This window comes from Crotalus tigris, unplaced genomic scaffold (assembly GCF_016545835.1).
Source record: "Crotalus tigris isolate CLP2741 ecotype Arizona unplaced genomic scaffold, ASM1654583v1 scf7180000024370.6872682, whole genome shotgun sequence".
NCBI lineage: Eukaryota > Metazoa > Chordata > Lepidosauria > Squamata > Viperidae > Crotalus > Crotalus tigris.
This window is the reverse complement of record NW_024100540.1, coordinates 5,134,310-5,161,744: the sequence shown is the minus strand read 5'-3', so window position 1 is coordinate 5,161,744 and position 27,435 is coordinate 5,134,310. Positions and strand designations below refer to the sequence as shown.

Here is a 27,435-nt window from a genome sequence, read left to right as displayed (position 1 = left end):
ACATAAGTCATTTAAAAACATACTCTTCAGAGTATAGTAAATATGACAGAATCTTTTTTTTTTTTTGGTGGTTAAAATAATAATAAAAAACCAATATTCTATTAACCCTTTACCTTCTAATATATTAATCAATATATTCCAAATTTATATACCTGGATTTTTCCACATATGTCATATCTATTTCAGTAATTATTATATAAGTATTATAGATTTAGAATAATTCAAAATTATTACTACTGTCAATAATTCAATAATTCTAAACACTACCAATATACTTAAACCAAATTGTGAAAGGAAGAAATGTGTAATTGAAAATGATCATATATAACTGATATATCAATTCACAGTTTTAGGTAATCCAGATTCCTCTCGCAATAACCCAAACGGTTTAAAAACTTGATTGGTAACAAGCTGATCCATATACATACATACATACATACATACATACATATCTGTCTGCCATTGCCATTTGAAGTAAGCATTTCCTCCCTGAAAAAATCCATTAGAATGCCTGGATGGAGTAAATTAACTAAATTCGGTCAAGTCTATCAGTTGTCTATTGCCAGCTCAGCAAGTTGCTTTCCTGTTCTCTCAAATGAGGCAGAAAACTTGTTTTCTCAATTTTGGACCCACAATAGATCAAGTGGAAGATACCATTGACCAGTAAATTAGACAGGAAAACTTTGTACTAATTTACTACAGTAAAGCAATCAAAAGATACAGAGATTACCATTTAGCTTGGGAGAAATCTGAAATTGTAACTCAGCACATTACTGTTTCAAACCAGGAATAATAACTGTTCTAAACATCACATAGATTGCCAGCTAGGGAAAAAGGAAAAAGCATCTATGCAGTTACAGAACACATATCTTTTTAATATTGTTGACACTAAATAATAGAGTAGCTTGCATATCAAGTAAGATTAAAATAAAGCAAATGTACAGGAGGGCTCCTGTTCGGTAACATGTAGAACAGTTCAAATAATTGCCACCAAATAAAATGCACTTCTGAAAGATGTGAATTTTGTTGTTCTGCAGATACCGAGTGGCAATCTAGGTATGTTTGGCAATAGCGGAGCAGCACAAGCCAGGACCATGCAACAGCCGCAGCAACCGCCAGTGCAACCTCTTAACTCATCCCAGCCTAGTCTTCGTGCTCAAGTGCCTCAGTTTCTCTCCCCTCAGGTTGGTGGAGATCGACAGCATTATAGGCAACAGAGCTGGACACAAATGGCTGATCAAAAGTCACTGCTAATTTGTGGAGAAGAAATTGGGTGGATTATTCTAGGGGAAAGAGAGATCTCCAGTTATTTCTGATGGGCAGAACCCCCCCTGTTAGCAGTGACAGTATTACCGTTATCAAAAGGGCCTCAGGAGACGATATCTTTCATGATACTTTCTCTTGGAATTTAATGGGAGCTGCACTGGAGAAAGGATGGTACAAATAAAGAAGAATATTTGTAGCTCTTGGTTGACATGAGGGATCCTTGGTGCTCTCTGAGCTTGCTTGTTTTCTTAACAGACATTTCATTACCCAAATTAGGTAACATCATCAGTGCTAACATCACTAGCAGTGATGATGTTATCTAGTTTGGGTAATGAAATGTCTGCAAGAAAACAAGCAAGCTCAGAGAATAGCAAGAACACCCCCCCCCCAATGGATAGTACAGTTGAAGATAAGACAGACATGCACATCTCGTGGCTACCTTGGAACTAAATAGGAAGAAACATCACATCAAAATTTGAAAACTCTTTTTTAAATTAAATGAGAACTGGGAGAATTTCTTTATTGATAGCCAGGAGTATAGAAATCCAGGTGGCATTAACCACTAACACTTAAATCAATTGATTATTCCTGAAGCAATCAGGATGCTGTTTTCTTCAGTTCTTCAGTTTTCCAAAGATTTGTTATATTTCTAGCAGTGACTATTTCTGTACCACGTTCAATACATATTAAGTAGAAATCTTAAGTAAGGAAACTCTAATTATGATATGCAACAAGTACAATATACTATTATTTATTTATTGTTATGCAATACCCACATATTTCTGTGAAAGGCATTATGGACCAAAAAATAGAATTTTATTTATCCCAGCACGATATGTAAAACATAATTGTAACTTGAATGTTTGTATTGTGTGTACCCATTTTACATAATATGACCATTTATTTATTTACACATGTATACGATCACTCAGCTGAGTGATTCTGAGTAGCTAACAGTTCGATTTTCATGAATGATATTTCATTTTGTCTGATACAAGCAGTTACTATCAATTTCTTGATGTTTTTATATATTTATCAAAAATAAACAGAAAAGCAAGTCAGATCACATGCCATTAACGTATTTTGCTTAAATTCTGGAGAGTGAGGATAGCAGTTGTGTAAATTATAGCAATAAACTGTTTTGTTCTATCTCAGGTTCAAGCACAGCTTTTGCAGTTTGCAGCAAAAAACATTGGTCTCAATCCTGCACTATTAACCTCGCCAATTAATCCTCAGCATATGACGATGTTGAACCAGCTCTATCAGCTGCAGCTGGTAAGTTAAAAACAAAAACAAAAAAATCATATACAATTAATAAAGGTACTATCTTCCTGTCTTGTTTTGACACTTTTAGTTTGCTGATTATTTTCAGATTTTTCTGCACTTTAACGTCTGAGTCATATAAGCAGAAGCATCACCAAAACCATCCTCTAGTACCACTAGTGTTTCTCAGAATGTTCACTGTATTTTTATTGCCTTTCTCTTTACCAAAACTCGATCCCTATAATTTTATCTATTACATGTTAATCATTACGAGTTATGCATGACTTCTTCTCAAAGTAATTATAATTGTGCATTATTTTGCTTAGATGTTTTAGCCTGTATTTATTATTTTTATAAATAACTCTTAAGTGGCTTAATATCCTTCTCTTATTTTCCCCACAACAACAACTCTATAAGGTAAAATGGACACAGAGAGGAGGGGTGTTTCATGCTTAAGCCAGGTTTCATGCTTAAGGCAAGACTAGAATTCACAATCTCCTGGTTTCTAGTCTGGTACCTGAACCACTAGATCACAGGTGTCAAACTTGATCGCGTCACATGACGCATCATGACGTTTTTTTTGCCTTTGTGGAGCCAGGGTGGGTGTGGCCTATGCATGATGCATCTGGCCCTTGGGCCACCAGTTGACACCCCTGCACTAGATCAATTTGTCTTTTGAGAGTTTTTTTTAATATGATTCAGAGCACAGAAACTACATTATATTAAGTCACATTGCTCCAAATGTTAAGATATTAGATATTCATCAAGAGCTGAATCTTAAGCCATGCCATTGAATTAATTTAGGGAAAAATGCAATTCTGTATATAAAACATACAGTGTTCATCATTTCTGCAAGCTCTTAGGACTCTTGTCATCTAAATATTTAAAACATGGTTATACATTCAGACTGTGACTCTTAAGTTGTAAGGTTAGTTAGCAAATATAACTTAAGGCAGCAAACCAGTAAAGCTTCCCAGCATCTTACATGAATAGCTCAGGGAATGGATTTAGTTCGGAAACTAATTGCATTTTCATTGTTAGTTTCAGATCCTAACCAAAATTACAGCAAGAAAGAAACAGATTCAAAACTAAATATATTTGTTGTTAATTGCCATGTATTCTGCTGGGCATCCACCATTCAGATTCAAACACACATTCCTTGGTGTGGTATACATAATGCAGATTAGTACACTTTCTTCATCGGTTCACGGAACTCAGTTCTCAGAGAAGCTCATATTTTCTAAACCTCAAAGCTGGGATATAAATCAAATAAAAATAAAGAATTCCTGTTGCCTGATTATAGACTGGCATTGACATTCTATAATCCTGATCTAAAAGATGTAGAGAGAAGTGTCTATGGAGATTCTCAATCAACCAGGTCATGCTTTTTCCCAAAGGGGCTTTTTCAAAAGGCAACTGAACTTCCTTTGTTTTTTCTTGAAGATGTTTCACTTCTCATCCAAGAAGTCTTTAAAGTTCTGGCTGAATGGTGAAGAATGGAAGGATTTATATTCCAAACCTCCAAGTAGCCTCAACGACTCTCGGAAAGAGTGCTAACAATTAGATGACTGCAAGGAATATAAATCTTTCCATTCTGCACCCATTCAGCAAGAACTGAAGAAGCTTCTTGGATGAGAAGCCAAACATCTTCAAGAAAAAAACAAAGGAAGTCCAGTTGCCTTTTGAAAAAGCACCTATGGAGAGGGAGGGATAATGGCTTTGGCAATGATGGAAACTGGGCAGAGAATAAGCTAGTGCCACAACCATCCGGTTTAAAAGTAGAATTTAAAATAGTTCTTTACCTATAATTGTCTTGAGATCTTAACTAACAGTTTCTGTTATCCTCTGTAATCTACTTCCTCATCACAGTCATATAGAGGATATAATTTCCACAAAGCATCAGAAATTGTCCTAAGGGAGATTGTGGCCCCAAACACAATCACTTATAGAAACGGGCTTTGGACCTAGGTGGCTTCTTAAATAATAAAACTTCCTTAAGGCAAAAAGAGTTCTATGAGTAAATCATGAAAGCGGATCAAGGAAAGATTTTCCTGAAATGAGATGAACCACTCATAAAAGTTGCATTAGGCAAAAAACATGAGGAATGATCCTAGGAGCCATGCCAATTCCAAGTCAATCCATCTGTATTCTAAATTCCAAATAAAGCAGGAGGTATACAAAAAGGCAAAGAAAAAGGTAAATGGTGCCTAGAATCAAGAGTATTTATCAAAGGACTTGCTGAATTAGAAAGTTATATTCAGTATATGTTAGATCAAAGGCAATGGTAAGCTTATCCTGAAGTCTAAAGATGGTTAACAAATGTTTTAAAATAATATGTTCATTTTTAGGTCTGTTTAAGCAAAATTAGGCCACTATAGACAAAAGGGGATCACCATACCCAATAAAATTATCCCACTGCTATTTTGATCTTTTTGAGCAATTAAAAAAATAAATGCCTTAAGGCAGGCATATTTTTACCATCAGAACTATCATTTAAATGGTTCATGCATTCATTTAGTTTATAGAGTTATAGATAGATTAAAGACTTGCAATCACTTTGGTGTGGCTATTATACGTGCAATGGATATTTTAAGATTTTTGGAGCACCATTCAGTGAATGGCAACAGAATGCAAAAGTAGTAAACTTATTCAAATGCTGATTAATACACTGTAAGTATTGTTCTGTGACCATATGATTCCTTTCTTTGTATCTTTCAGGCATACCAACGTTTACAAATCCAGCAGCAGATGTTACAGGCTCAGCGTAATGTTTCCGGACCCATCAGACAACAGGAGCAGCAAGTAGGTTTCACTCAGTTCCAGATATACCATCACTAAAGAATTTTGTATGGTATATAACAATGAATATTTATAGAACAAACATTCTGTGCCGCATACTTTTATCCAAGAATAAATCCATAATTGTACAGGTAGTCCTCAAATTATGATCACAGTTGGAACTGAAATTTCCATTGCTAAGTGATGCAGTTGTGAAGCACTAGTCACATGACCATATTACATAACTATGACAATCCTGGCAGTCTTCATTGACATCATAACTCTAGACGTCCAGGTCATTAAGTGGGAAGCAAAAAGAATTCCTTGTAAGGTATACAGGAGTGTTATTGGGGGGGGGGAGACACAGGCTATGCACAAATTAGGGATTGCTGCAGTGCAGCAGGAATGCAGTGAGCCTGGGAAAAAGGGGTACAGGGTGTGTGCATCCATGTGTATGAGCGCAGGCAGAACAGAGAAAGAATATATTGTGGCTTATGGCTTCTTGGTACACTGAGGCTCTGGGACTGCAAAAAGCCTCAGTGCAGCATGAAGCCCAGCCAAATCCTGGCCCAGCAATACAGCACAAAGGGGCTTCCTGGCATGCTATGGCTGTGAGCCTGCAAGAATCCATAAGGCACAGCACAACTCAGAGCCCTTCACAGTATGCAGCCCAGCCCCAGCCCAACAGCATGGCATGAAGGGATTTCTTCTACAAGAATCCCTAAGCTACATCTTGAAGCCCTTTGCAGTGCAAAGTCCAACCCAGCCCGGCAGGGTGGCACAAGGGGGCTTCTTGCCATCCTGGGAAGTTACAGCAAGCCTAGCAACACTCAACCGCTCTACCTTGAACTCCAAGGCTCCTGCCACCTTGCCCTTTGCCATCTCAAATGATCTTCACCATCTTCTTCCTCCCACTAGTGATGAGGAATGCCTGGCCTGGCCTTTGTATGAAACTGCTGGCCACATAAGGCTATCTGCTCCAGATGTTGTGAGAAAACAGCCACGCATGACCTGGGGAAGAAAACTGTAGGGCCACACCAAGCATGCCTAGCAGCGGGAGACGGTGAAGGTCAGCTAGGGTGCCAGGGGGCATGGAATGCAGGTGGTCAAAAGGGCATACATGGCGGGGTGATAGGCAGATGGGGAGAGCTGAAGCACCCGTGTGTGTGAGGTACCAACCACGTGAATTTTGATCAGGTGACTGGGGGGCACTGCAAAGGCCATAACTTTGGGGACCAATCATAAGTCCATTCAGCACCATTGTAACTGAATGATTGCTGGACAAATAGTCGTAAGTTGAAGACTACCTGTAATAGCAGATTTCAGTTTCACCAATGAGTTTATTGCTAGTGTAGCTCTTTGGCTCATAGCACAAAATCATAATCTTTTGTGTTGTTTGCTGTTTTTAAAATCGTTGTTATTATTATTTTGTAGGTTGCACGTACAATCAATAACATGCAGCAGCAAATTCAGCAGCACCAGCGCCAGCTGGCCCAGGCCCTGCTTATGAAGCAGCAGCCACCCCCTCCACACCTATCTTTGCACCCCTCTGCAGGCAAATCAGCCATGGATAACTTTTCACCCCATCCCCAAGCTCCTGGCCTATCTGACCTGCAGACCAAAGAGCAACAGTCTTCACCGAACACCTTTGCTCCTTACCCCCTTGGTAAGTGCGGTTTTTGTAAAGGATTTTACTAATCATAATTTACTAATATTATTCTTTCCCTCCCCCTCCCCCCTCATTAGTCCCCAAGTCTTTTTGCCTCATTCTTCACTATCAGATGCAACTTTTATTTTGTGTCAGTAGAAGAGTAAAATGTAGACAATTTCTATTCGCAGCACTAGGTGTCAGCAAGTACAAAACTTTCTATTTGGGAAATATGAACGGATAACCTGGTGTCCTCTAATTTTTTTCTGGATTTTGACTCCGACCAGTCCTTGATCATGTAGATTATGAGAATTACAGTCCATAATATCAAAAAGTTGTCCAATTGCCTGCTCATGGATAACTAAAATTCCTAATTCTTTCATTCTGTCTTCCTTTAGTCTCTTCTCCATGTTCCTGTTGCATTTTTATGGTGATGTAGTTACTTAATCCAGGACATAGCAGTGCAGCAACTAAAGATGCTGGATCTCCCATGATCCTTCTAGAATAGATCATGTCTTAAAAAAATAAAGATGTACTATAGTTGAGCTCAATCCCTAGGGATTGGATCCATGCCATTTTCTTGCCAGCATTATAAAAGTGTCATGGGTGAATATTTTTTTTAACTTCTCAATCTAGCAAATATAGAACTATGAATTCTCTATTGGTTTCCAATCCAAGTATTTCTTTAATATAAAACAACCATTTTTAGACAGAGAAGAAATAAAATGTGATGACATTTACAGATAAAAAAATCACCATGAATTTTTCAGTACATATACATATCCATTTCTGAATGACTTCAGCTAGCTGTCCTGTATTTGAACACTTTTTTTCCAGCTTTAGACTTTTTTATAGAATTAAAGTAGCTTGGAAGAGGTGAATATAGTGGACCTCTTAGTGGCATTTGAAAGATTCTGATACTATATTTAATATTTCCCTGGACTTCCTAGCTGATACTGAATTTGTTAATGTTACTGTGCAAGTGATTTGATCCTATATATTGGAATAATTCTAAAAAGTGGCAATCATCTTGGCCATTAACCTTGGTGTTCTTCATTTTGTCATATATTTTTCAATATCTACAAAGTTGATTTAGGAAAAGATGTGCAAAGGCCATATATCCTCTACCTCTTACAGGCCTATCGCTTAGGAAATATTACTCTCTTGTTCGTATAACACCAGGAAGATTTATCCTGTAGTATGAAAATTTAGGATCGCAGAATGATAGAAAATAAACTCCATAACAGCAAAAAAAAAAAAAAAAAAGATTCCTTTTACATCTGTATGTTGAGTTATTAGAAGTAATGAAGGGAGCTAAGATGATATTTGATTTTCTTTCTTATTCCTAGTGCTTTTTTCCCTCTCCTCTCCTCTCCTTTCCTCTCCCCTCCCCTCTCCTCTCCTCTCCTCCTTATCAGTAAACATATAATGTTAGCTTATGTTCAGAAATATAAATTGCCATTAAATACCAAGAATTAAGAAAGCTTTGACAGTTTATCCACTTCCTTTTAGCTGGATTGAACCCAAACATGAATGTAAACAGTATGGACATTCCTGGTGGTTTGTCAGTGAAGGATACTTCTCAGTCCCAGTCTCGCCTTCCTCAGTGGACACACCCCAATTCAATGGATAATCTTTCCAGTGCTGCTTCTCCACTTGACCAGAACCCTAGCAAGCATGGTAATGCATATGCTTTATAAATACATAGAACTTATTGGTCACAGATCTCTTTTTCTAAATATTCTTTGGCACAATATTTGACATAATAAAAAAATAGAATGGAATAAATCAGAAAATTAAAATTTTAGATAGATAGGATCTTTACGATATTTTTTCCTGAGAATCACCCTATTGAACTCAGTAGGAGTTTGCAATCATGCCTAGCTTAGCATTGTTAGAAAATTTAATTTAATTTCCTCAGAAATCCGGAGAAATGTTTTGAAATATTCACAGAAGGTTTATTTTTTCACTTAAATGAACAACTCCAAAATGCATCCTAGAGAACAGACGATTACCATCAACCGTGCTTCCATTATTAATGTAAATTGTATGCAGCTTACAACAGCTGCATCTATAACTACACTTAAAATAATGTATAATATTCAGAATCATTATATTTCAACCTAAGCACTGAAATGTCTATTTGTTTGCTTGTTTTGTTACAAAATCATATTTCTGAAACTCAGTTATTACTGTATTATTTAAAAGAAATACCAGTGTTATTTACAGATTGAGTGGTTAGCAAAGTCCCATTGTCTTTTTTGTATCCTACAAAGGTTTCTGGTTTTAACTGGATGACTCTTTTGTAGTAATCTTCTGACTCTTCCTAATTTAATCTTCTATCTTTCCCTTAAATGCACAGAATCATGCTGCCTTTTGTGACTCAAGTGTAGCTTCCTTTGTTTTCGATAATGAGATGCAATAGGAAAGCAGCCAACATTTAATTTTGTTAATAAGCTTATAATCTATCGCCTGCTCTTCTTCCATTTCCAGGTGCTATCCCTGGAGGTCTGAGTATTGGCCCTCCAGGAAAATCCTCCATTGATGATTCTTATGGCCGGTATGATCTTATTCAAAATAGTGAATCACCAGCCAGTCCTCCTGTAGCTGTTCCTCATAGCTGGTCACGTGCCAAATCTGATAATGATAAAATCTCCAATGGCTCCAGCATCAATTGGCCACCAGGTAATCTCCAATAAGTATTGTAGAAATGTTGTCTGGAAGTAACTTACAAAGTTGTCCTTTGTCTCCTGAAATGCACAGTTGTTGAGAAACCCAATGTAGTATGTATTTTGTTTTTTTCAGGCAAAAGATACGCATTTCCTCACCTAGCATTCAAAATACGCTGGCGTTCTTTTTATGTTCCACTTCCTCATTATTTTTTCTGTCAGGATCCACTGGATGAAATGAATAAATGCTCTTTTGAAATGTTATCTAAACACTTTATTTATCTCATGCTGTTGTTGGACAAAGCATATAGAATGTCAGGAATCCCACTGGTGTAACAACACACAGCAGTGTAGTAGTTCTGAAATTTACAGCAAAATCCACCCACCAAAACTTCTATAGATGAGGCTCTCCATAAATCTCTATTTTCTGTGACTCTTGAGAAATAAAATGTTAATTTCATCTTTTTTTTTTTTTTTTTTTTTGCCAAGCAGAATTTCATCCTGGAGTACCATGGAAAGGATTACAAAATATTGACCCTGAAAATGATCCTGATGTTACCCCTGGAAGTGTTCCTACAGGTCCTACAATTAACACCACTATACAGGATGTCAATCGCTACTTACTCAAGAGTGGAGGTATTGTCGCAGTTACTTGTCCTTATTGCATTTATTGCGTCTCTTCTAACATACGTGGTTTTAGAGTACATGCCAAACTATGTTCAGGCTCCGAATTACCAAGTTATACAGCAGTGTGCATCTTCAATTGGTTAAACCTCGAAACAGCTTTGATGACTAAATCAGTGAAATAGTGTGATTAGAGGCCCTTCTTTTGTAACTGATTTTGGGGTGTTTGCTTTATTTTATTTTGTTTTGTTCTTTGGCAGGGGTAGGTTAGGTTGTACACTAAGAATTCTCCCTGGCTACCTCTTTTCTTAAAAAAAGTTATACTCATTTATAGGTTTTAAGCCCCATTTTGTCTGTTTAACTTCACAGCACATAAAGCTAAATTACTTTTTTAATTTTTATTTGAAAAGAAGAAATTGGGAAAAAATGCTGTTGCTTCTTGCCATGTCTAGTTTGATATTCAATCTTGTACAACTACTGTAAAAGTTGAAATACAATATTTTTGTACTTCCTAGGACTTGAAATATCTGATGCCTTGTCTCTTTTAAATACAAGGGATTCAATGGAAAGGGTTTTTTTTTTTTTATTCCTCTCTGGAGCTTTCATTCTGTAAGAAAATTAATACAGCTCATTTAAACTTCTTTTCTCTGGAAGTTGCTCTGTTTTCCTTGGGATTTAGTGAAGATTTATCTCTCACTACGGTTCTTGTATGGTATAGCATAGAATCATACTTTCAGATCTAAGCTAATATTCTGCAATTACCTTGTTACTTCAGTAATCAAGGTAATAACTCTCATTGGGAGAAGATATAATTCTGATCCCAGAACTATAAAGGCAATATAAAATGTTACGGTTCTTTTCTAATGAGATTTTCACTTTCTTATTTGATCTCTTTCAAATATGATGGTATTAGGTCATACTATATGTCCAAATCCTGTAGAACCATGTTAGATATCTACAGTGTGTACTGACCTGAAGAGAGAACACATTTCTTTTTTTGTTCAGAAAATGGAAGTAATCAAGGAGAAACCAAAACTAAGGCTAGCTGCTTTATTTTGCAGAGAACTTTTTGCCTATTTTAAACTTGTAATACTTCTAAGAGTGCTATTGTGTTGTGACATGAATTATTCATTCTCCCTTCTTGGTATAAAATACGTTGCTATATTTCAGAGTGACTGAGGAGCGGGGATTACTCTTAAAATCTATATGCACTGGTGGCTTGCAGGCACCAGAAAGAGAATAGAAGCTCTAGCCTTATTTTATAGTTCAAAATCATATTGTATTTGTGAGATAGAATGTGCCAGAAAGAATTTTCTGTTCAAATTAAATTTGTAAGTCTTTGGTCTGCTCAAGGAAGGAAGGAAGATAAGCTTGAAATTAACTTGTTGTTTTATGAATTACATGTGAATTTTGTGGACATGACACAGGGGAACGTAGATTTGAAATCCTTGATGAATAATTAATGTGCATGTATTTGTAAATATCTGGTGCTTTTCCTTTCTTTATGTCCTGTGATACTTTTCCTTGCTTCTGACACTTCCTGCACAGTGTCTAATTGTGTTTTTCTGCCTACCTTTTGGCTGATCGAGGGAATTTGAAAAATGCATGCTTGTTGTTTTTTAGCACTTTCCCAACATTTCAGAAGTAGATAAAAACAGTATGTACATTTTCACAAACCTTTTAAACGGTTCCCAAGCCTTTCAGAGATGCCCCAAAGCCTAATTTTTAATGTGTTAAAAAAGGGAAATAAATATTTTCCAAGGAAAATATATTAAATGTTATTCTCAATCAGTTTGACCTTAGCCCCAATCACCTTTTGCAAGAGGATCTTTGCATATGTTCAAAGGTCAAGTTGCCCTTTGATCTGAAAAAAATTATACAATTGATCCATCTGCCCTCTGTGAAAGTGAGCATAAAAGCATATCTACACATTAGTTTTGTTCTTTCTATCCCTGAATTCAGAGATCTGTGATGGAGTTGCATTGGGCTGTTTTGGGTCTGTTGAATTATAGTTACTGGGGTCCAAATTTGCAAATAGATTAGAAAGACATCCACAGTCAGAGTTTCTTCTGTTGCCTTTTAAACTGTTTTAATGGTTTCTGAATGGAATGATAGAATGTTAACTGTAGGGCTTTAGATTATCTCTATTTTAATCTTTTCTCACTTTTTTCTTTTCACTATTTTCATTTTTGCCTCCTCTTGCCACTGCTACTTGTACTGTGAAGAGCAGCTCTTATGTATTTTTCTCATGGAGCAAAAAAAACAACAACCAAACCTTATAATAGCTAGGAAAATATTTTTATCAGGAAGAAGATATGGGAAATACCTATTAAACTTTCTCATTTCCATTTTGGATTTGTATTTTGCCTTCCGTTTCACCCTAGGCTTTCATGAAACTCATTATTTTATTTAATAATAATAATAATAATAATAATAATAATAATAATAATAATAATAATAATAATGTTGGAAGGGACCTTGGAGGTCCTCTAGTCCAACCCCCTTCTCAGGCAGGAAACCCTATACCATTTTGGACAAATGGCTGTCCAGTTTCTTCTTAAACACTTCCAGTGTTGGAGCATTCACCGCTTCTGTTCCACTGGTTAATTGTTCTAACTGTCAGGAAGTTTCTCCTTAGTTCTAGGTTGCTTCTCTCTTTGGTTAGTTTCCACCCGTTGCTCCTTGTCCTGTCTTCAGGCGCTTTGGAAAATAGCTTGACTCCCTCTTCTTAGTGGCAGCCCCTGAGATATTGGAACACTGCTATCATGTCCCCCCTCGTCCTTCTCTTCGTTAAACTAGACATACCCAATTCCAGCAACCGTTCCTTATATGTTTTAGCCTCCAGTCCGCTAATAATCTTTGTTGCTCTTCTCTGTACTCTTTCTAAAGTCTCAATGTCTTTTTTACATCGTGGTGACCAAAACTGGATGCAGTAATCCAAGTGTGGCCTTACCAAGGCATTGTAAAGTAGTATTAATACTTCACGTGATCTTGATTCTATCCCTCTGTTAATGCAGCCCAGCACTGTGTTGGCTTTTTTGGCAGCTGCAGCACACTGCTGGCTCATATTTAAGTGATTGTCCACTAGGACTCCGAGATCCCTCTCAAAGTTACTACTATTGAGCAAGGTACCCACTATACTATACCTGTACATTTGGTTTTTCTTGCCTAAATGTAGAACCTTACTTTTTTCACCATTTATTTTGTTTTTTACTTTATTACTTTATTTTTAAAAAAGGAATCAAGAACATCTTCCTTGACTGTTGAAATCCTTTAATATTTGACCATACTGTTCTTATTAATTTTGCAAGAAAAAAGATGTTTTTTTTATTTGAAGCAAAACCAGAGACTCATATAGGGAATATTTGACTGACCTAACCTTACAGAAACTTTGCCAACCTCTAGTTTTTTGGATTCAGAAGACAAGATTAAGTCATGAAAAACCATTGCCAACCAGTATCAACAAAATTATGCCAGATAGACCATCAATATTGGGGGACATTAATTTAGGTTCTATTGTTTAGAAAGCTCATATAATTTGACACCAGGCAATATCAGAGCCTGCTGCGAGCTTGCCTAGACACTTAAAAAAGTCTTTCTGTCCTACCATCTCTGAAAACATTTTGTTGTAACATTCAAGAGAAGGGTTTCTTAATAATAGGACCAGTTGCAAACTGAGGGAAGGTGAAGTACTGTAGCTTCCTCTTCAGTGTCCTTTTCTGATACACAAAAAGATGTACAATATGTAATACACATGCATAGTGTTTGAAAGCATCCTTTTTCCAATACTTTTAGCAAAGGAAAACAGTTCTCTTACTATTCCTGTTAGTTTTTTATAGATCCAAATTTTCTCTAAGCAAAAATATGGAAAGCGAGATTCACTATCACAGAGATCCTTTTAGCAGGTTGATAACTTTCCTTATAGATTCCTAAAAGCATGTGACCCATTAAAGGATCTATGCTCAAGATTTTTAGAGTACAGTTGGGGGGGAAAGGTCTTCCTTTTTTGCCTCCCTCTGTTGATATAGAAGAGATCTAAAGAGGGTATTCATAATTCAGCTGCACAATTATTTTACTCCCAATGAAATGGAGCAAAAGCTCTCTTTGGCCATTACTTCCTGATCCAGAACATTTGCACAGTGACAGGGATACTCTGGACAAGATTTCCAAGCAGGTTTTATGTATTTAACTATATTAAAGTGAAATAAAGACTAAAAATATACATTTATGTGTTTTTTTTTTTAAATTCCAGCAGTAAGCACATCATTATATACCTGAAGTCTGGATGTAATTGTGTAAATCTAATTATATTATAATTGGAATGAAATCTAGGTTTTCACTTTTTATTTTCTGATTTTTATATAGTTTGAATATTATCTATTTACGGCATTGGTATGCAAAAGACAACTTTCTCCTAGGCAGCATGATAAATGAGGGAGAATGGAGCATCTTTAAATCTATCTGTAGCTCACTTTCTCTCTACAATTTAGTACCAGTTACTTATGATTAGAATTAGGTATAGTATAGACAAGGTGGCATGGATGGGAATATTGGGAAAATGCAGAAATAGGTCACTTATCTTAATGTTCCATCATGGTCTGTGCAGTGGGAAGTGGGAATAAAACAAGTTTCTACTGAATCCTAATAGCATCCTGTGCTTATAGATGCTGCTTCCGCAGAATATGATGCCATCTGTTTTCTGTGGAAAATGTATTTATTAATTTATACTCTAACTTTCCATTCAACAGAATATTCAAGACATCAAATGTTAAAGTTAAAAGCCATTAAAATTAATTAGAATACATATAACAAACATTTCATACATGTTCAAAGTTTGAGGAATTCAAAACAAAATCTACTTGCAGCTAATGTGCAACAATCACAGATTTTATAATAATATTTCATAAGCAGACCATGAATCTCAAACAAAGGATTTCTTCATATCCCCTAAATCAGACACAGTTATTTCTGATCTTTGACAGTAGTTTGTGATTTGCAAACTACTTAAAATGTGAAAGTGATATTTCTTTCATTCTTGTCTTATTAGAATAGATGTTTTTATTGGTAAAGTAACAATCATAAATTGCGCACTATTAGTTTGGATTGTTTGGAAAGACTTTATACTAAAGTTTATTTCTTGAAGTGCTCAGGCAGAAGGCAGAAGACATGGGTATAAGAATCATGTTTGCATTTTCTGCCAAGGCACATATATGCATTGGGAAATCATTTGTGTCACTTTCTGAAACAAGCATGACAACAGATCTGGAATTCCAGATGGTTTGTAGTAGAGTGATCATCTTAAAGGTGGACGATTTTCAACAAATCTATTGCATAGAATCTGACATTTGGTTTTCAGTGTTTCCTTGCATAATACAGCAATCATAAATTTACCGTGTTGTGATATAATATTGAGTGTCACCACTCAATGGGTGTTCTAGGCTTACTAGAACACCCATTTCAGCAGGAATGTCGAGGGACAAGATTGGCCAATGGTGCTCATTGCAGGGATTCTTCAAGGCAAATGGGACAGAGAGGTGCATTTTCTTCGGAAAATACCTACCATAGAATACAAGGCAGGCTCGTCATAATTAACACAGCTTCATTTTCATATTTTTTCATATGCAATTCATAAGTTGTGGATACAATGTCAGTGAATATCATTATCTTGAATATGAACAGAGTTAAGAACAGTTAAGGGACATATATTTCTGCACGAACTCCGTCATCTTTCTCACTGTGTTGTTCTTTGATAGTGAGCTCCCTACTGTACATTGGATCCTGCTCTCTGTAACTTTTCACGGTTAGACGTCAAAGGCAGGGCTGGGCTAGCATCTTCCCTTGCATGGTTTTGGTTTGCATGTGATGGTGTGAGAATTGCATATGCTATGTAGACACCATTCTGCCCATCTTTCTTAGTTGCTTCTTTGCTGGTTCTGCAGGGTCATCCCCAACATCATCTCAGAATGCCACGCTGCCTTCATCGAGTGCCTGGCCACTTAGTGCCTCCGGCTACAGTAGCTCTTTCAGCAGCATTGCAGGTATGACCAATGGCCTTTCTCCTAAGAGGCCCGTGGGATAGGAGGTTTTCACAAGGCCTCTGCTCTTTGCAGCAGTGATGTCGGTACAAAAAGTGTGCTTCTTTTGCATACTGGGCTCCTTTGTTCAAATAATTGTCCTAAAAATTTAGCAGTAGTGAAACTCTAGATAGCATGGAAAGATTAAAAATATCTTTAAAAGAGGCATCATGTACCTAACAGTAAGAAAAATATGACTCACCTACATTGTAATGGGGATATATATATGCGACTGGCAATACCAGGCTATGCATTGCTTCAGCATGAGAAACAGATATTCAGTATAGTGCTAATTTCTGTTAAAATTTCAGGACATAAACCCTTTCTTCATATACCTAGCATACACACAATTGCCAGCAGAAGTTATGCAGCAAAGAACACCACCTATCTGACATTGAGCATTTTATTTTGGGAGAATGACTTGATCCAAAGAGACAATGCCTATTGCTCTTCTGTGCCCTCTCTCCCTTCCTTTCTCTCACTATGTCTTGAAGAGAGTCACGATCAATTTGTGAAAGGCTGAATGTCTGCAGCTTCTGTGCTCACCTGCCCGCTTTCAAGGTGCTGGCAGCTATTTTATTCTTAGGCTATTAGTGCAAGTAGGAATTCAGAGACTTATAAGGAGAACATGGGAGAAGGATACTTGAAAGTAGCAACGCACTTTATTATTATGTGCGCTTTTGTCAGTCTCTAAACTCTGACATAGTGCTCTTGTTCGTGCTTTTTATCACATTTTCTTTGTGTACTTATTTTTAGCTGCCTCAATCACCAAGAAACTCTAGATAGCATGGAAAGATTAAAAATATCTTTAAAAGAGGCATCATGTACCTAACAGTAAGAAAAATATGACTCACCTACATTGTGGAAACAACAATATAAAGCGACATATATGATGTGGGATCATAATGTATATTTTTTGTGTAAAACAAGAATAACAGACAATAATCTTGTTCATCATAAGAATTTTGTTGTATTTGTGCATTTGTGAATTTGTCATCTTTCAGTGGGACTTTTGCTAGTCATAGCTAATTTGTCACACACACACACACACACACACACACACACACACACACACACACCAATTTCCAGGAGGGGACCCAGAATTAAAGAATAGGAATAATTAAAGAATTAGAACTAGAATTAAAATTTCTGGAAGCCATCCAAAATACTACCAGTAGTATAGTTCTGTACTACAGGTAGTCCTAAACTTACAACAGTGCTGATAAAAATGACTTACAACTCTTTCAGTGTTCTCACGATCATGCAATCGTGATTTGGGTGCTTGGCAATTGTCACACATTTACAATGGTTGTATTGTCCTATGTCACACAATCACCTTTCCAGCTGGGTTCCAACAAGCAGAGTTAATGGGGAAGCTATCAGGGAAGGTTGCAGATCACAGCCATGTGATTTGCTTAATGACCGTCGCAGAAAAAGGCTATAAAATGTGGTCACATGGTGCCTCATTTAACAGCCGCACTACAACAGTGAATTTTCCGGTCCCTATTGTGGTTGTAAGCAAGGACTATCTGTATGCCTTTGTAATTGATTCACTAAAAACAAGGTAATTAACATCTCATCAATCCTTCAAAATTGCAATCTGTTGTCATAACATTGTTTTATTTTAGTTTGTAGACTGAATTACCTCAAAGGTTTAGATTTCATCGTAACCTGGAAAAAAATATGGAAACCCCCATTGCCAGCAACATATAGATCTGTGCCTTTGTCTCCATCCCATGAGCCTTTATAATTGTTACCTTCACTGATTCAAACTACCATAAATGCCGGCGTATAAGGTGACTTCCGCGAGCGCTGAAATCGACGCCAAAGACGGGGGTCGTCTTATACGCCGGAAATACTGGTAGTTTCCGGTGTATAAGACGACATTCTAGGAATGCGGCCCGGCTATAAAGACGGGGGTCGTCTTATACGCCGGGTCGCCTTGTACGCCGGCATTTACGGTATCTGTAACCCCTTCCACAGACTTTCCCAAAGGTGCTTTTTCCAAAAGGTTTTTTTCAAAGTCAAAAAAGATCAATTGCCTTTTGAAAAAAGCACCTTGGCCTGGATGGTTGAGAATCTCTATAGACTCATCATAACCCTTAATTCCAGTTAAAATGTAAATTTTAAGAAATTAAGATTTAATTAAAATTGTCAGTTAAACAATAAAAATCTGGAAGTTCTGTTGACTCATCAGTTCAAGATTTTAAAATAAAGAAATAGTTGCCATTTATTTTGTCTAGGATGCATTTTCCTTTGGTGTGGCTGTTTTTCTCTTTTGGGTGAAACTTGGTTCAGATCCTAAAGTTAATTTCAGAATTTACTGGTTTTGTACAAATAATTGATCTTTCTGGAAATGCAGAAATAAACAACTTGGCAGCAACCTACTTCATATAAGCTACAGCTTTGTACTTCATAAAAGGCTAAGAACTGAGAAAAATAATAGGAGAAGCCATGCTTAGATGGTGGGCATAGAATGGGAGGGTTCCTTTTATTGAAACTCAATACTTGTAGCACAGTTCACTAGATATAATCTATCAGAAACTGTATTTAGAATCGCAGTTTTAAGCTGTGTATCAATCACCTTCCTTTATAGACTTTGGGAAATATTTCAGTGATAATCTGTTACTCTGTATTTCTATTAAGTGACATCTAAGTACGGTTTATTCATATGATTGCTGTTTTAATATATTACTTGGTTGCCTTAATCATCTTTCAGATGTTTTACTATATTTGGTATAGAAATTCAAGTTCGCACACTTGAGATAGTGATGGTAAAAACTAGTCAGAAATATATGATTACAGGAATAAGTCACTGTCATAAGGACTCCCCGGTGAGAGTTTTGAGAGATGTCCCTCTTTCTTCTTCTTTCTTTGTGATATCTAAGTGGATAAATGAAAATAGTAAAAGAAGCAAGTTGAAGAATCTTCCTCATCTGCCTTCCTCGTGTTATGCATGCTTATCCTTCATCCTCACTTTCCCATTCTCTTTTAATAGGGAGAGGAACACTCTTTCAGTTTTATTCCTGTAATTCAGGAATTAGGTTTGTAGAACATACTTTGTTTTTGCTGAGCTTCTACACTTCGGTAGCCAAAGGAATCAAGCCAGTTGTTGTGTCTGTGAAGCATACACTGTTAACTAAAAGTTACAGACCCTTTCCCAAAGATCTTTGTGGATCACAAAGTAGCTTCTATATACTTCGTGAAAATGAGCAGCTTCTTTCCTTTTCTGTTGGGGGCTGGGAGAGTAAAATGGTATTATATGCTTGAGACTGGTAAATAATTGGATTTATTCTGAAGTTTTGATGCCAGATGAATCTCATATTTTAGAGCCTTATGGAGACCATTTTGAGAATTTTTAATGGATTAATGAAACTTACATAGCAGAAAACTGAAAAAAGGTATTAAGAACAACAAAATGAACAAAGATGAGCAATGTATGAACCACTGTTTGCTTGAAATTCACTGTGTTTATATATAGACAGCAGAAACCTGGAGATCCCAGATTGTCCAAAAACTCCACATTCTGACAAATAAATGAATTGTATTTCTCTATTACAGGTAAATTATCAGACATCAAATCAACCTGGTCTTCTGGTCCAATTTCTCACACACAAGCCTCTTTGTCACATGAACTCTGGAAGGTTCCCAGGAACACTACAGCTCCTACAAGGCCACCTCCAGGCTTAACGAACACCAAGCCATCATCTACCTGGGGTGCCAGCCCATTGGGTTGGACCAGCTCTTACTCCTCTGGTATTCCTGAGTTCTTTTTTTTTTTTTCTTTTGACTTAACTGCATAGATTATATCCGCCTTTCCTTTAAGAGTTTAAGGCAGCATCCATAAGGCTTTCTCATCCAGTTTTTCTCCACAAAATCAACCATGTTAGGGCCAAAAGGGACAACTAATTTTACTTTGTGTTTAGACTTTTTATGTGGAAAATGTTGATCTAAAAATTAGTGTATGTAATAGACTGTGAAAATAACCTTGAGGAACAGGAGGAAGGGCCACAACCAAGACAAGAATCAGGTAAATCAAAAGTGTAGTTTGAGAAAACATATCAGTCTTGATCCTCCCTGTTCTTGTATAGATAAAAGCAGGGAGGGGGAAGATGTAACCCTATAATAAAAGTAACTTTAGCATTCTTTACTTTGATTCTCAAGGCTGGTTTGCTTCTAAGGAATTCCTGGCTGAGGAATTCTGGGAGTTCAAGTTCACAAGTCTTAAAGTTGCCAAGGTTGGAGACCCCTGCTCTGAAGTACCGTAAATGCCGGCGTACAAGGCGACCCGGCGTATAAGACGACCCCCGTCTTTATAGCCGGGCCGCATTCCTGGAACGTCGTCTTATACGCCGGAAACTACCAGTATTTCCGGCGTATAAGACGACTCGGCGTATAAGACGACCCCCGTCTTTGGCGCCGATTTCAGCGCTCGCGGAAGTCGCCTTATACGCCGGCATTTACGGTATGACAGTGCAATATTGTCAATGTCAATCACTGAGTTCAGATGCATCTACCTTCTGTTTAGAGTCTGAATTATTTAATTTGTTTTACAATCCTATACTGACATACCTATGAATAAGACTACCTTTTATAGATAGATAGATATCGATGATATAGATAAGAGATATATAATGCGTGGCTTAGAATACACTATAGAAAAGTCAATGAGTTAAGTCTATACTGAAATGCAGTAATTTTATTGTGGGTTTCATCTGGTAAGGCATGCTTTCATTCCCTCTTCCACATTCTGTTCTGGTTTTACTCAGTTCCTGACTATTCTCATGTCAATCAGTCAGCCTATATCACTCTCAAAGGACTGCTGGAATGGATGTTTTGCCCATCCTCAGTGTATTTCTGCAAGTCTCAGAGGTTTCCAAGCATGGGATATTACTGTAGAGAGTTCAGCTTTTTTTCTGTTCAAACCTTAGTGCTCATAAGATAAAGTTTATAGTCAATGTATACAAGCAAAATTTAAAATGTCATTTGTAATAGCAAGCATGCTAATAGATATTTGGCAACTGCCTATGAATCAATCAAAAGGTTAATTGTTGTAGCCACATACTAGCTTTCCATTAAGCTCTCTCTCCCTGCTGTCTATAGGGAAGTAAAACTTATGTATATTTTATTCATGGCTATCCTACAGACGTACTGGTTCACAATCCCCAGAAAGTCTGTGAGTTTGATCCAACATATTTGTAAACTATCATATTGGAGAAACCTAAATTATGCATTGTTTCTGTTTATGACAAGCAAAATTCCTCAGTGAAGAATTAGACATGGAGGGAGCGAAGGAGAGAAACTCAAGAAAGCTTTACTCATGCACCTGTTCTGCACCTTTCAGTGGTGCAGAGGCATTTTAGTCTTTTGCATCTGTCAGAAAGGAGGGCTAGCAGACATTTGCTAAATCTTCTGATCAAAATACATTTCCTGTTAGAAGTCCTTCTAGAAAAATGTATTCATCGGATTTGTGTCCTGTACCTTCTGCTCCTCTTCTTTTTCAATTGTTAGGTTGGGCTTTCCCTAATGTTTTCTTTGTTGGGTTGTAGGCTCAGCCTGGAGTACTGACACCTCAGGAAGAACAAGTAGCTGGCTAGTTCTCCGTAACCTCACTCCCCAGGTAAATGAATTTACAGTAAATTAGAGGAAGAGCCATACAAAATACTCAGCATTGTACGTGTAAATTCTTAGACCCTTCTGCTCTTGGTGTGTGTGAAATTTTGGTAGCTTAACTCTTGGAGCTTTCTATTTTAAGCATTTTATTTTTAAAGCAGCAAGTTGTAGGATTCACCTACTTGACATTTTTATTCATTAAGTGCTAGAATGGCATAAGCACTGGCTGCATCGGAGCCACCTGCACCTCACTTACTGAAGGCTTTATGGAGGGCTGGGATTATTGCAATTACAGGGAGGAGGCCACTCTATAGCAGAGAGGCAGCAATAGTGAGGACGAAGGTTCAGGCTCTCTAATGATTACATTCTCTGAAGAGTAGACTATCTGAGAAAGCCCTCTGTCCCTGACCTTACTGGATTAGCAGATCGTGTTAAATCGGTTAAAGATAACCAGATCCTAAGTCATTTGTAGGCCTTTAAAGATGACAAGCCGAGATTAAAAGATGACAACCAACACCTTGAATCAAATCCAGACCACCACTAGTCATTGCAGTTTTCAAAATGTTACACAGGCAACAGGAAGAACACCAACATATACTTCAGCAACTGCATTCTTAAGTTGTAGCTTTTGGTTGGTATTCAAGGGCAGCCTCATGCAGAGTACTTTCCAGTAGAAATTGATGAACAAGATGGGGTTATGCAAAGGTCCTGTTGGCCACGGCTGCCATTTGCTCATTGAGCAAGAATAGTGAATTTAGGAAGATCCTCGAATGGTGAACCAATTAAAAATAGGGAGCTCAATTCTGTGTAGAACCAAAAATATTCTCAGACTCACCAGGCCTCTGAACTCACAGTCACTCCTGCCTTGTGGAGATGGAGACTGTGTATGTTCTTCCCCATGTAGATCATAAGAGCATCAAGGGAATGGTTCAGCACTTGGATCACACCTACTACTCAGTCCAGTGCCTCAGTAGACAAGTATCATCAGTGAACTGATGCTACCTGACCCCATGTCAATAGATAACCTCTCACAGTGGCTTCATGCATCTGTAAAGGAGTAGAGGAAAGAGAGTTGAGCCCTGCGGGTCCCAGCACCTTCTGGCTTCAATTCTTCCCTCCCGTCATCAGCAACCAGAGTTGGCTCTCAGGAAAGGACAACTACTGTAACACTTGCTTCCCACTCTCAACTCCAGAACAGTTCCTTGATCAGTGGTTCTGAACACAACAGAGAGATCAAGGAGCATCAGGAAGGTCACACAATGTTGGTCGTCCACAGATCATTGACAAAAGCAAACAATGTGTTCCCAATATAGTACTCTCAGCCTGACACCCAGCTGAAAAAACCCATATAATCCATTTCTTCCAGCGCCCTCTGCAACTGGAACCCTACCACCTTCTCAACAACGTTCACAACAAAAGGAAGCTTGAAATTGTTGGCAGGATTCCAAACTGTCTGAGACTAATGGTGGCTTCTTGAACAAGAAGCACCTCAGTGTCTATTTCCAGGCTGGTGGTACCACTCAAAAGTGTATTCATCAGAACTCTGACCTCCCATCACTTTTCTGAGGGCAACTAGGAATGGTAACATTCTAATCTGTAGGCAGCAGAGTTTGAAGAAAAGTAACATGTCCCTGAAGGGATGCTCCAGAAATAGCTCAGTGGTAGGTGTGCCTGTTCAGGTAGGGAGAGTGAAGGATGGCATAGTGGTTTCATCAATACACTAAATATCTGGGAGAAATCTACTTCGTTTTATTGAATTTTTTTGTTTGTTTGTTTAAGATACGTTTTTGACTTTTTACCAAGGAGTTACTCTTCCTTTGTCAAAATAGCAATGCCAAACTGGGGGGGGGGGAGGAGAGAAATCGCTCTCACTTTTTTTTCCCCGCTTTCCCCAATTAGATTGATGGTTCGACACTGCGTACGCTATGCTTGCAACATGGTCCTCTTATTACATTCCATCTGAATCTGACTCAAGGGAATGCTGTGGTCCGATACAGTTCCAAGGAGGAAGCAACCAAGGCTCAGAAGTCTCTGCACATGTATGTTATGTTATTCAATATTTACTGTTTTTTCAAGAATGGCATGCTCACTTGGGGCTTGTGATATATTTAATGATTGCCTTAGACCAGGGGTAGGCAACCTTGGCTCTTTTATGACTCGTGGACTTCAACTCCCAGAATTCCTGAGCCAGCGTGGCTGGCTCAGGAATTCTGGGAGTTGAAGTCCACGAGTCATAAAAGAGCCAAGGTTGCCTATCCCGGCCTTAGACAGTAAAAAGGAAGCACGAATACTGAACAAAGAAAGATGGCATATAGAACGGTAGGGCATTATGTGACTAATGAATCTTATTTTACAATCCTATTTTTTTTTAAAAAAAAAAAAACTAAACCAAGATTGTTTCTGCTTAAGACTTCCCTCTGTCATCCTCAGGGATCAGTCTAAATGTCCACAATGTTACATCCCCTATTCAAAACTTCCCGGTTAGGTTTGCCACTGTAATATTTGGTTATTTCACAATCAAATGTTCTAGCTCTTAAGTCGTATCTAAGGAAATGTCTACACTGCCGTCAGAACAAATGCATAGGTCCTGGGAAGTATGCCTCAGCAGTTTTCCTTTGTGTTTTCAGGTGCGTTTTGGGGAACACTACCATCTTGGCTGAGTTTGCTGGAGAGGAGGAAGTGAACCGTTTTTTAGCACAAGGCCAGCCACTGCCCCCTACTTCCAGTTGGCAGCCCAACACTGGAACCACTCAGACACGTTTGGGCTCCACAAGCAGTTCTCATGGAATGGTGCGCAACGATGCAGGCCACTGGAATACCCCCTGCCTTGGTGGGAAAGGGAGCAGTGATCTGCTCTGGGGTGGGGTCCCTCAGTATTCAAGCAGCCTTTGGGGACCTCCCAGCACCGATGATGGCAGGGTTATCGGAAGCCCAACGCCTTTGAATACTCTGCTTCCAGGGGATCTTCTCAGCGGAGAATCCATCTAGGATGCCAGAAAAACAAAATGGAAGTAACAATCATCAGCACTAAAGGAAAAAAAAAAAAAACCAGTAACCCTTTCCAGTCCAGGGCAGCACGAAGGATCCAGCTTTAATAGATCAGACTGGCAGCCCTTTTTTTAGTACCTCTGTCTAATCTTGACTATGAAACTCTGCGGGAGTCCCTTGTGAACTGTTTGCGTTAACAGTATGGGCTCCCTTTGGTCAGTGTCATGTGCTAATGATAGATTTTTGTGTGGGTTTTTTTTTTCCAACGGCTTTTTAATTTTATTTTCATGTTTGTATGGTGTTTTTAAAGACGTATACAAGCTGCTTAGACTAGTTCTATCATGAAGGGCACTTTTCAGAATTTGGGCTGGAAAGGGTTATTTTATCAACTTGGGGAAGTTGGGGTTGGGATGAAGGGGAGGTGAGAAAGCCTATTTAAAATGAGCCTGTGATAATTATGCACATTACCAGAGGCGGATCCAGTAATCAGTGGGGGTGGGGTGGGGGTGGCATCTGACCAGCTTGTCAGCAGCTATTGGGGAACAAATCTTAAACCCCCTTGGCTGGATGACTTGGATCGAGAGGTGGGGTGGAATATCCAGGTCCACTACTCCCGTGGGTCTTGCCTATGCACATTACACTTGTTTCATTACTTTTTGTGTCATTTTTTTTAATTCTCCCCCCAAATAGTTCAAAGGTCTTCTTTTTAAATAAATAATAAAAAAAAAGAAATGAAAGAAAGAAGAAAGAAAGGAAAAAAAATTAACATATCAAACATGCAATTATACTTGAATCCAGCAGGCCAATAACAAAATGTGAACACTTTCTATTATTACACTTCCAGGTTGGTATCAGAAAACAAAAGAACAGGCTCTCGGATTTTTTTTTTTAGGGTTTTTTTTTTTTTTTTTTTTTGGTTCTTACATGTATGCATTGGGGACAAGTTGAACTGATGTATGAATGTATGGATGTGTGCGTGTGCCAGGTGTACAACTTAACAAATTGTGTGACCTTTTTTTTTTCCTTCTTTTTCAGTATATGCTTTTGATTTGCTTATCGGTCAAATGTTTAATTGTTATTAGCTTCTAACTTTGCACTGAGTGTCCACAGCCCTCCTTGTAGCTAATCCTACTTGTTTTTTTAAAAATAAAAATTAAAAAAAACTGATAGGAGGGGCTGGCGACAATTCACGTGTAAATGTTTACTCAAGGACTCTTACTGCATTTTAAAAACTTACAGTGTGTATCTCTGGAGAATAATATGTATATCTACCTTTAGCAGCTTTTTATTGTGGACTAATGCAAGAAAATAATTACCGGAGTATTGCACCATTTTTTTTCCCATTCGGAATATAAAGTTAAAAAAAAAAGGAAAAAAAATACTCTTGTTGAACTGTGGCCATAAATACTTGTAAAGAGTGGATGGTTCCCTGCAAGCTGGAACAGAAACAAGCACTTGGACATAGGTTTTTGACTGCTTTTGGAGGAGCCTACGATTTCAGCTCCCGCCTGTTTACAAACCTTTTTTTTTTCTCCTTCAAACTTTAAAATAAAAAAAAGAATTAAAAAAAAAAGAAAAAAAAAGACTTCCATCATAAAGAAACCTATTTTCAGAATGAAGATATGCTACTTCAGAGCTCTGGGATTGAACAGTGTTTGTTGTTGTTACTGTTGTTGTTACTGTTGTTGTTGTTGATCCTTTTCTTTGGCCATTGCTGTGTACTCTTTTTTTTTTTTTCTTTCTCCTCATCTTCGTCAGAGTGGCGAAAATATTGTGATCACTATCTTGCACATGGTGGAAGATGTCTCAGGAAAGCCGGGTTTCCCGAGGAGCAACTCCACACCATTTCATGTATTTTTTAAACCCAACTCCTAGCACTGAAGATATTATTAAAAAAATAAAAAAAATAAAAATAAAAAAGACAGTAAGAGAAGAAGAAAAATACCTAATCTAATGTGTAGCAGTTACATATTTACCAAATAATGGACTCAAAAGAAATAGATGTTTGAAGAGTGCTTTATATATTAAAAATTGCTTTATGTTTAAAAAAATGATCAATGTTTTTGATTGTTTTGAAAGGAAGAAAGACAATGGAATAACATACCCTTTGAGTATGTTTTTAAAAATTATATGAACATTGTGCTCCCTGACTGCTTGGATCAGGAAACTTGTGCATTACGTTTTGTTTTGTTAAAGGTTAGCTTTTTAATGGTTTTGTCGAATTAAAAAGGGTCCTGCAAAATTGCAAATCAACAAAAGCTGGTTTTTTTAAAGAGGATCATGAACTATGCACAGATTGGGTTCCAGACTTGTGTTTTCTCAAGTTTTCGTAGTGTATTTAGCTGAATACTCTTTTCTCAGAGCGATTGCATCTCATCCTCATTACACGCACTCTACATATGTATTGTGTATATATATCTCTTTTAACACACATACAAATACACACACACACATATTTATATATAAAATACATATGTGCCTATGTGCGGATTGAAATAGTCAATACAATTTT

At 37.5% G+C, this 27,435-nt stretch overlaps 1 protein-coding gene across 6 annotated transcripts in view; it reads left to right on the top strand.

The window, feature by feature from the left end:
• Window positions 1–26,749, top strand: part of TNRC6C (trinucleotide repeat containing adaptor 6C) — a 102,306-nt gene extending 75,557 nt beyond the window's left edge. For 5 of the 6 annotated variants that reach the window (XM_039328075.1, XM_039328079.1, XM_039328074.1 and 2 more), the window contains 12 exons: window positions 1,038–1,184; window positions 2,422–2,541; window positions 5,248–5,331; window positions 6,742–6,973; window positions 8,468–8,635; window positions 9,449–9,640; window positions 10,117–10,260; window positions 16,188–16,286; window positions 19,884–20,078; window positions 21,872–21,942; window positions 23,835–23,974; window positions 24,563–26,749. In XM_039328075.1, the coding sequence (XP_039184009.1) occupies window positions 1,038–1,184; window positions 2,422–2,541; window positions 5,248–5,331; window positions 6,742–6,973; window positions 8,468–8,635; window positions 9,449–9,640; window positions 10,117–10,260; window positions 16,188–16,286; window positions 19,884–20,078; window positions 21,872–21,942; window positions 23,835–23,974; window positions 24,563–24,923 (1,953 nt within the window). In that variant the 3' untranslated portion in view covers window positions 24,924–26,749. The remainder of the gene's footprint in view (window positions 1–1,037; window positions 1,185–2,421; window positions 2,542–5,247; window positions 5,332–6,741; window positions 6,974–8,467; window positions 8,636–9,448; window positions 9,641–10,116; window positions 10,261–16,187; window positions 16,287–19,883; window positions 20,079–21,871; window positions 21,943–23,834; window positions 23,975–24,562) is intronic. The other variant, XM_039328078.1, reaches the window with a different exon arrangement.
• Window positions 26,750–27,435: the final 686 nt, after the last annotated feature.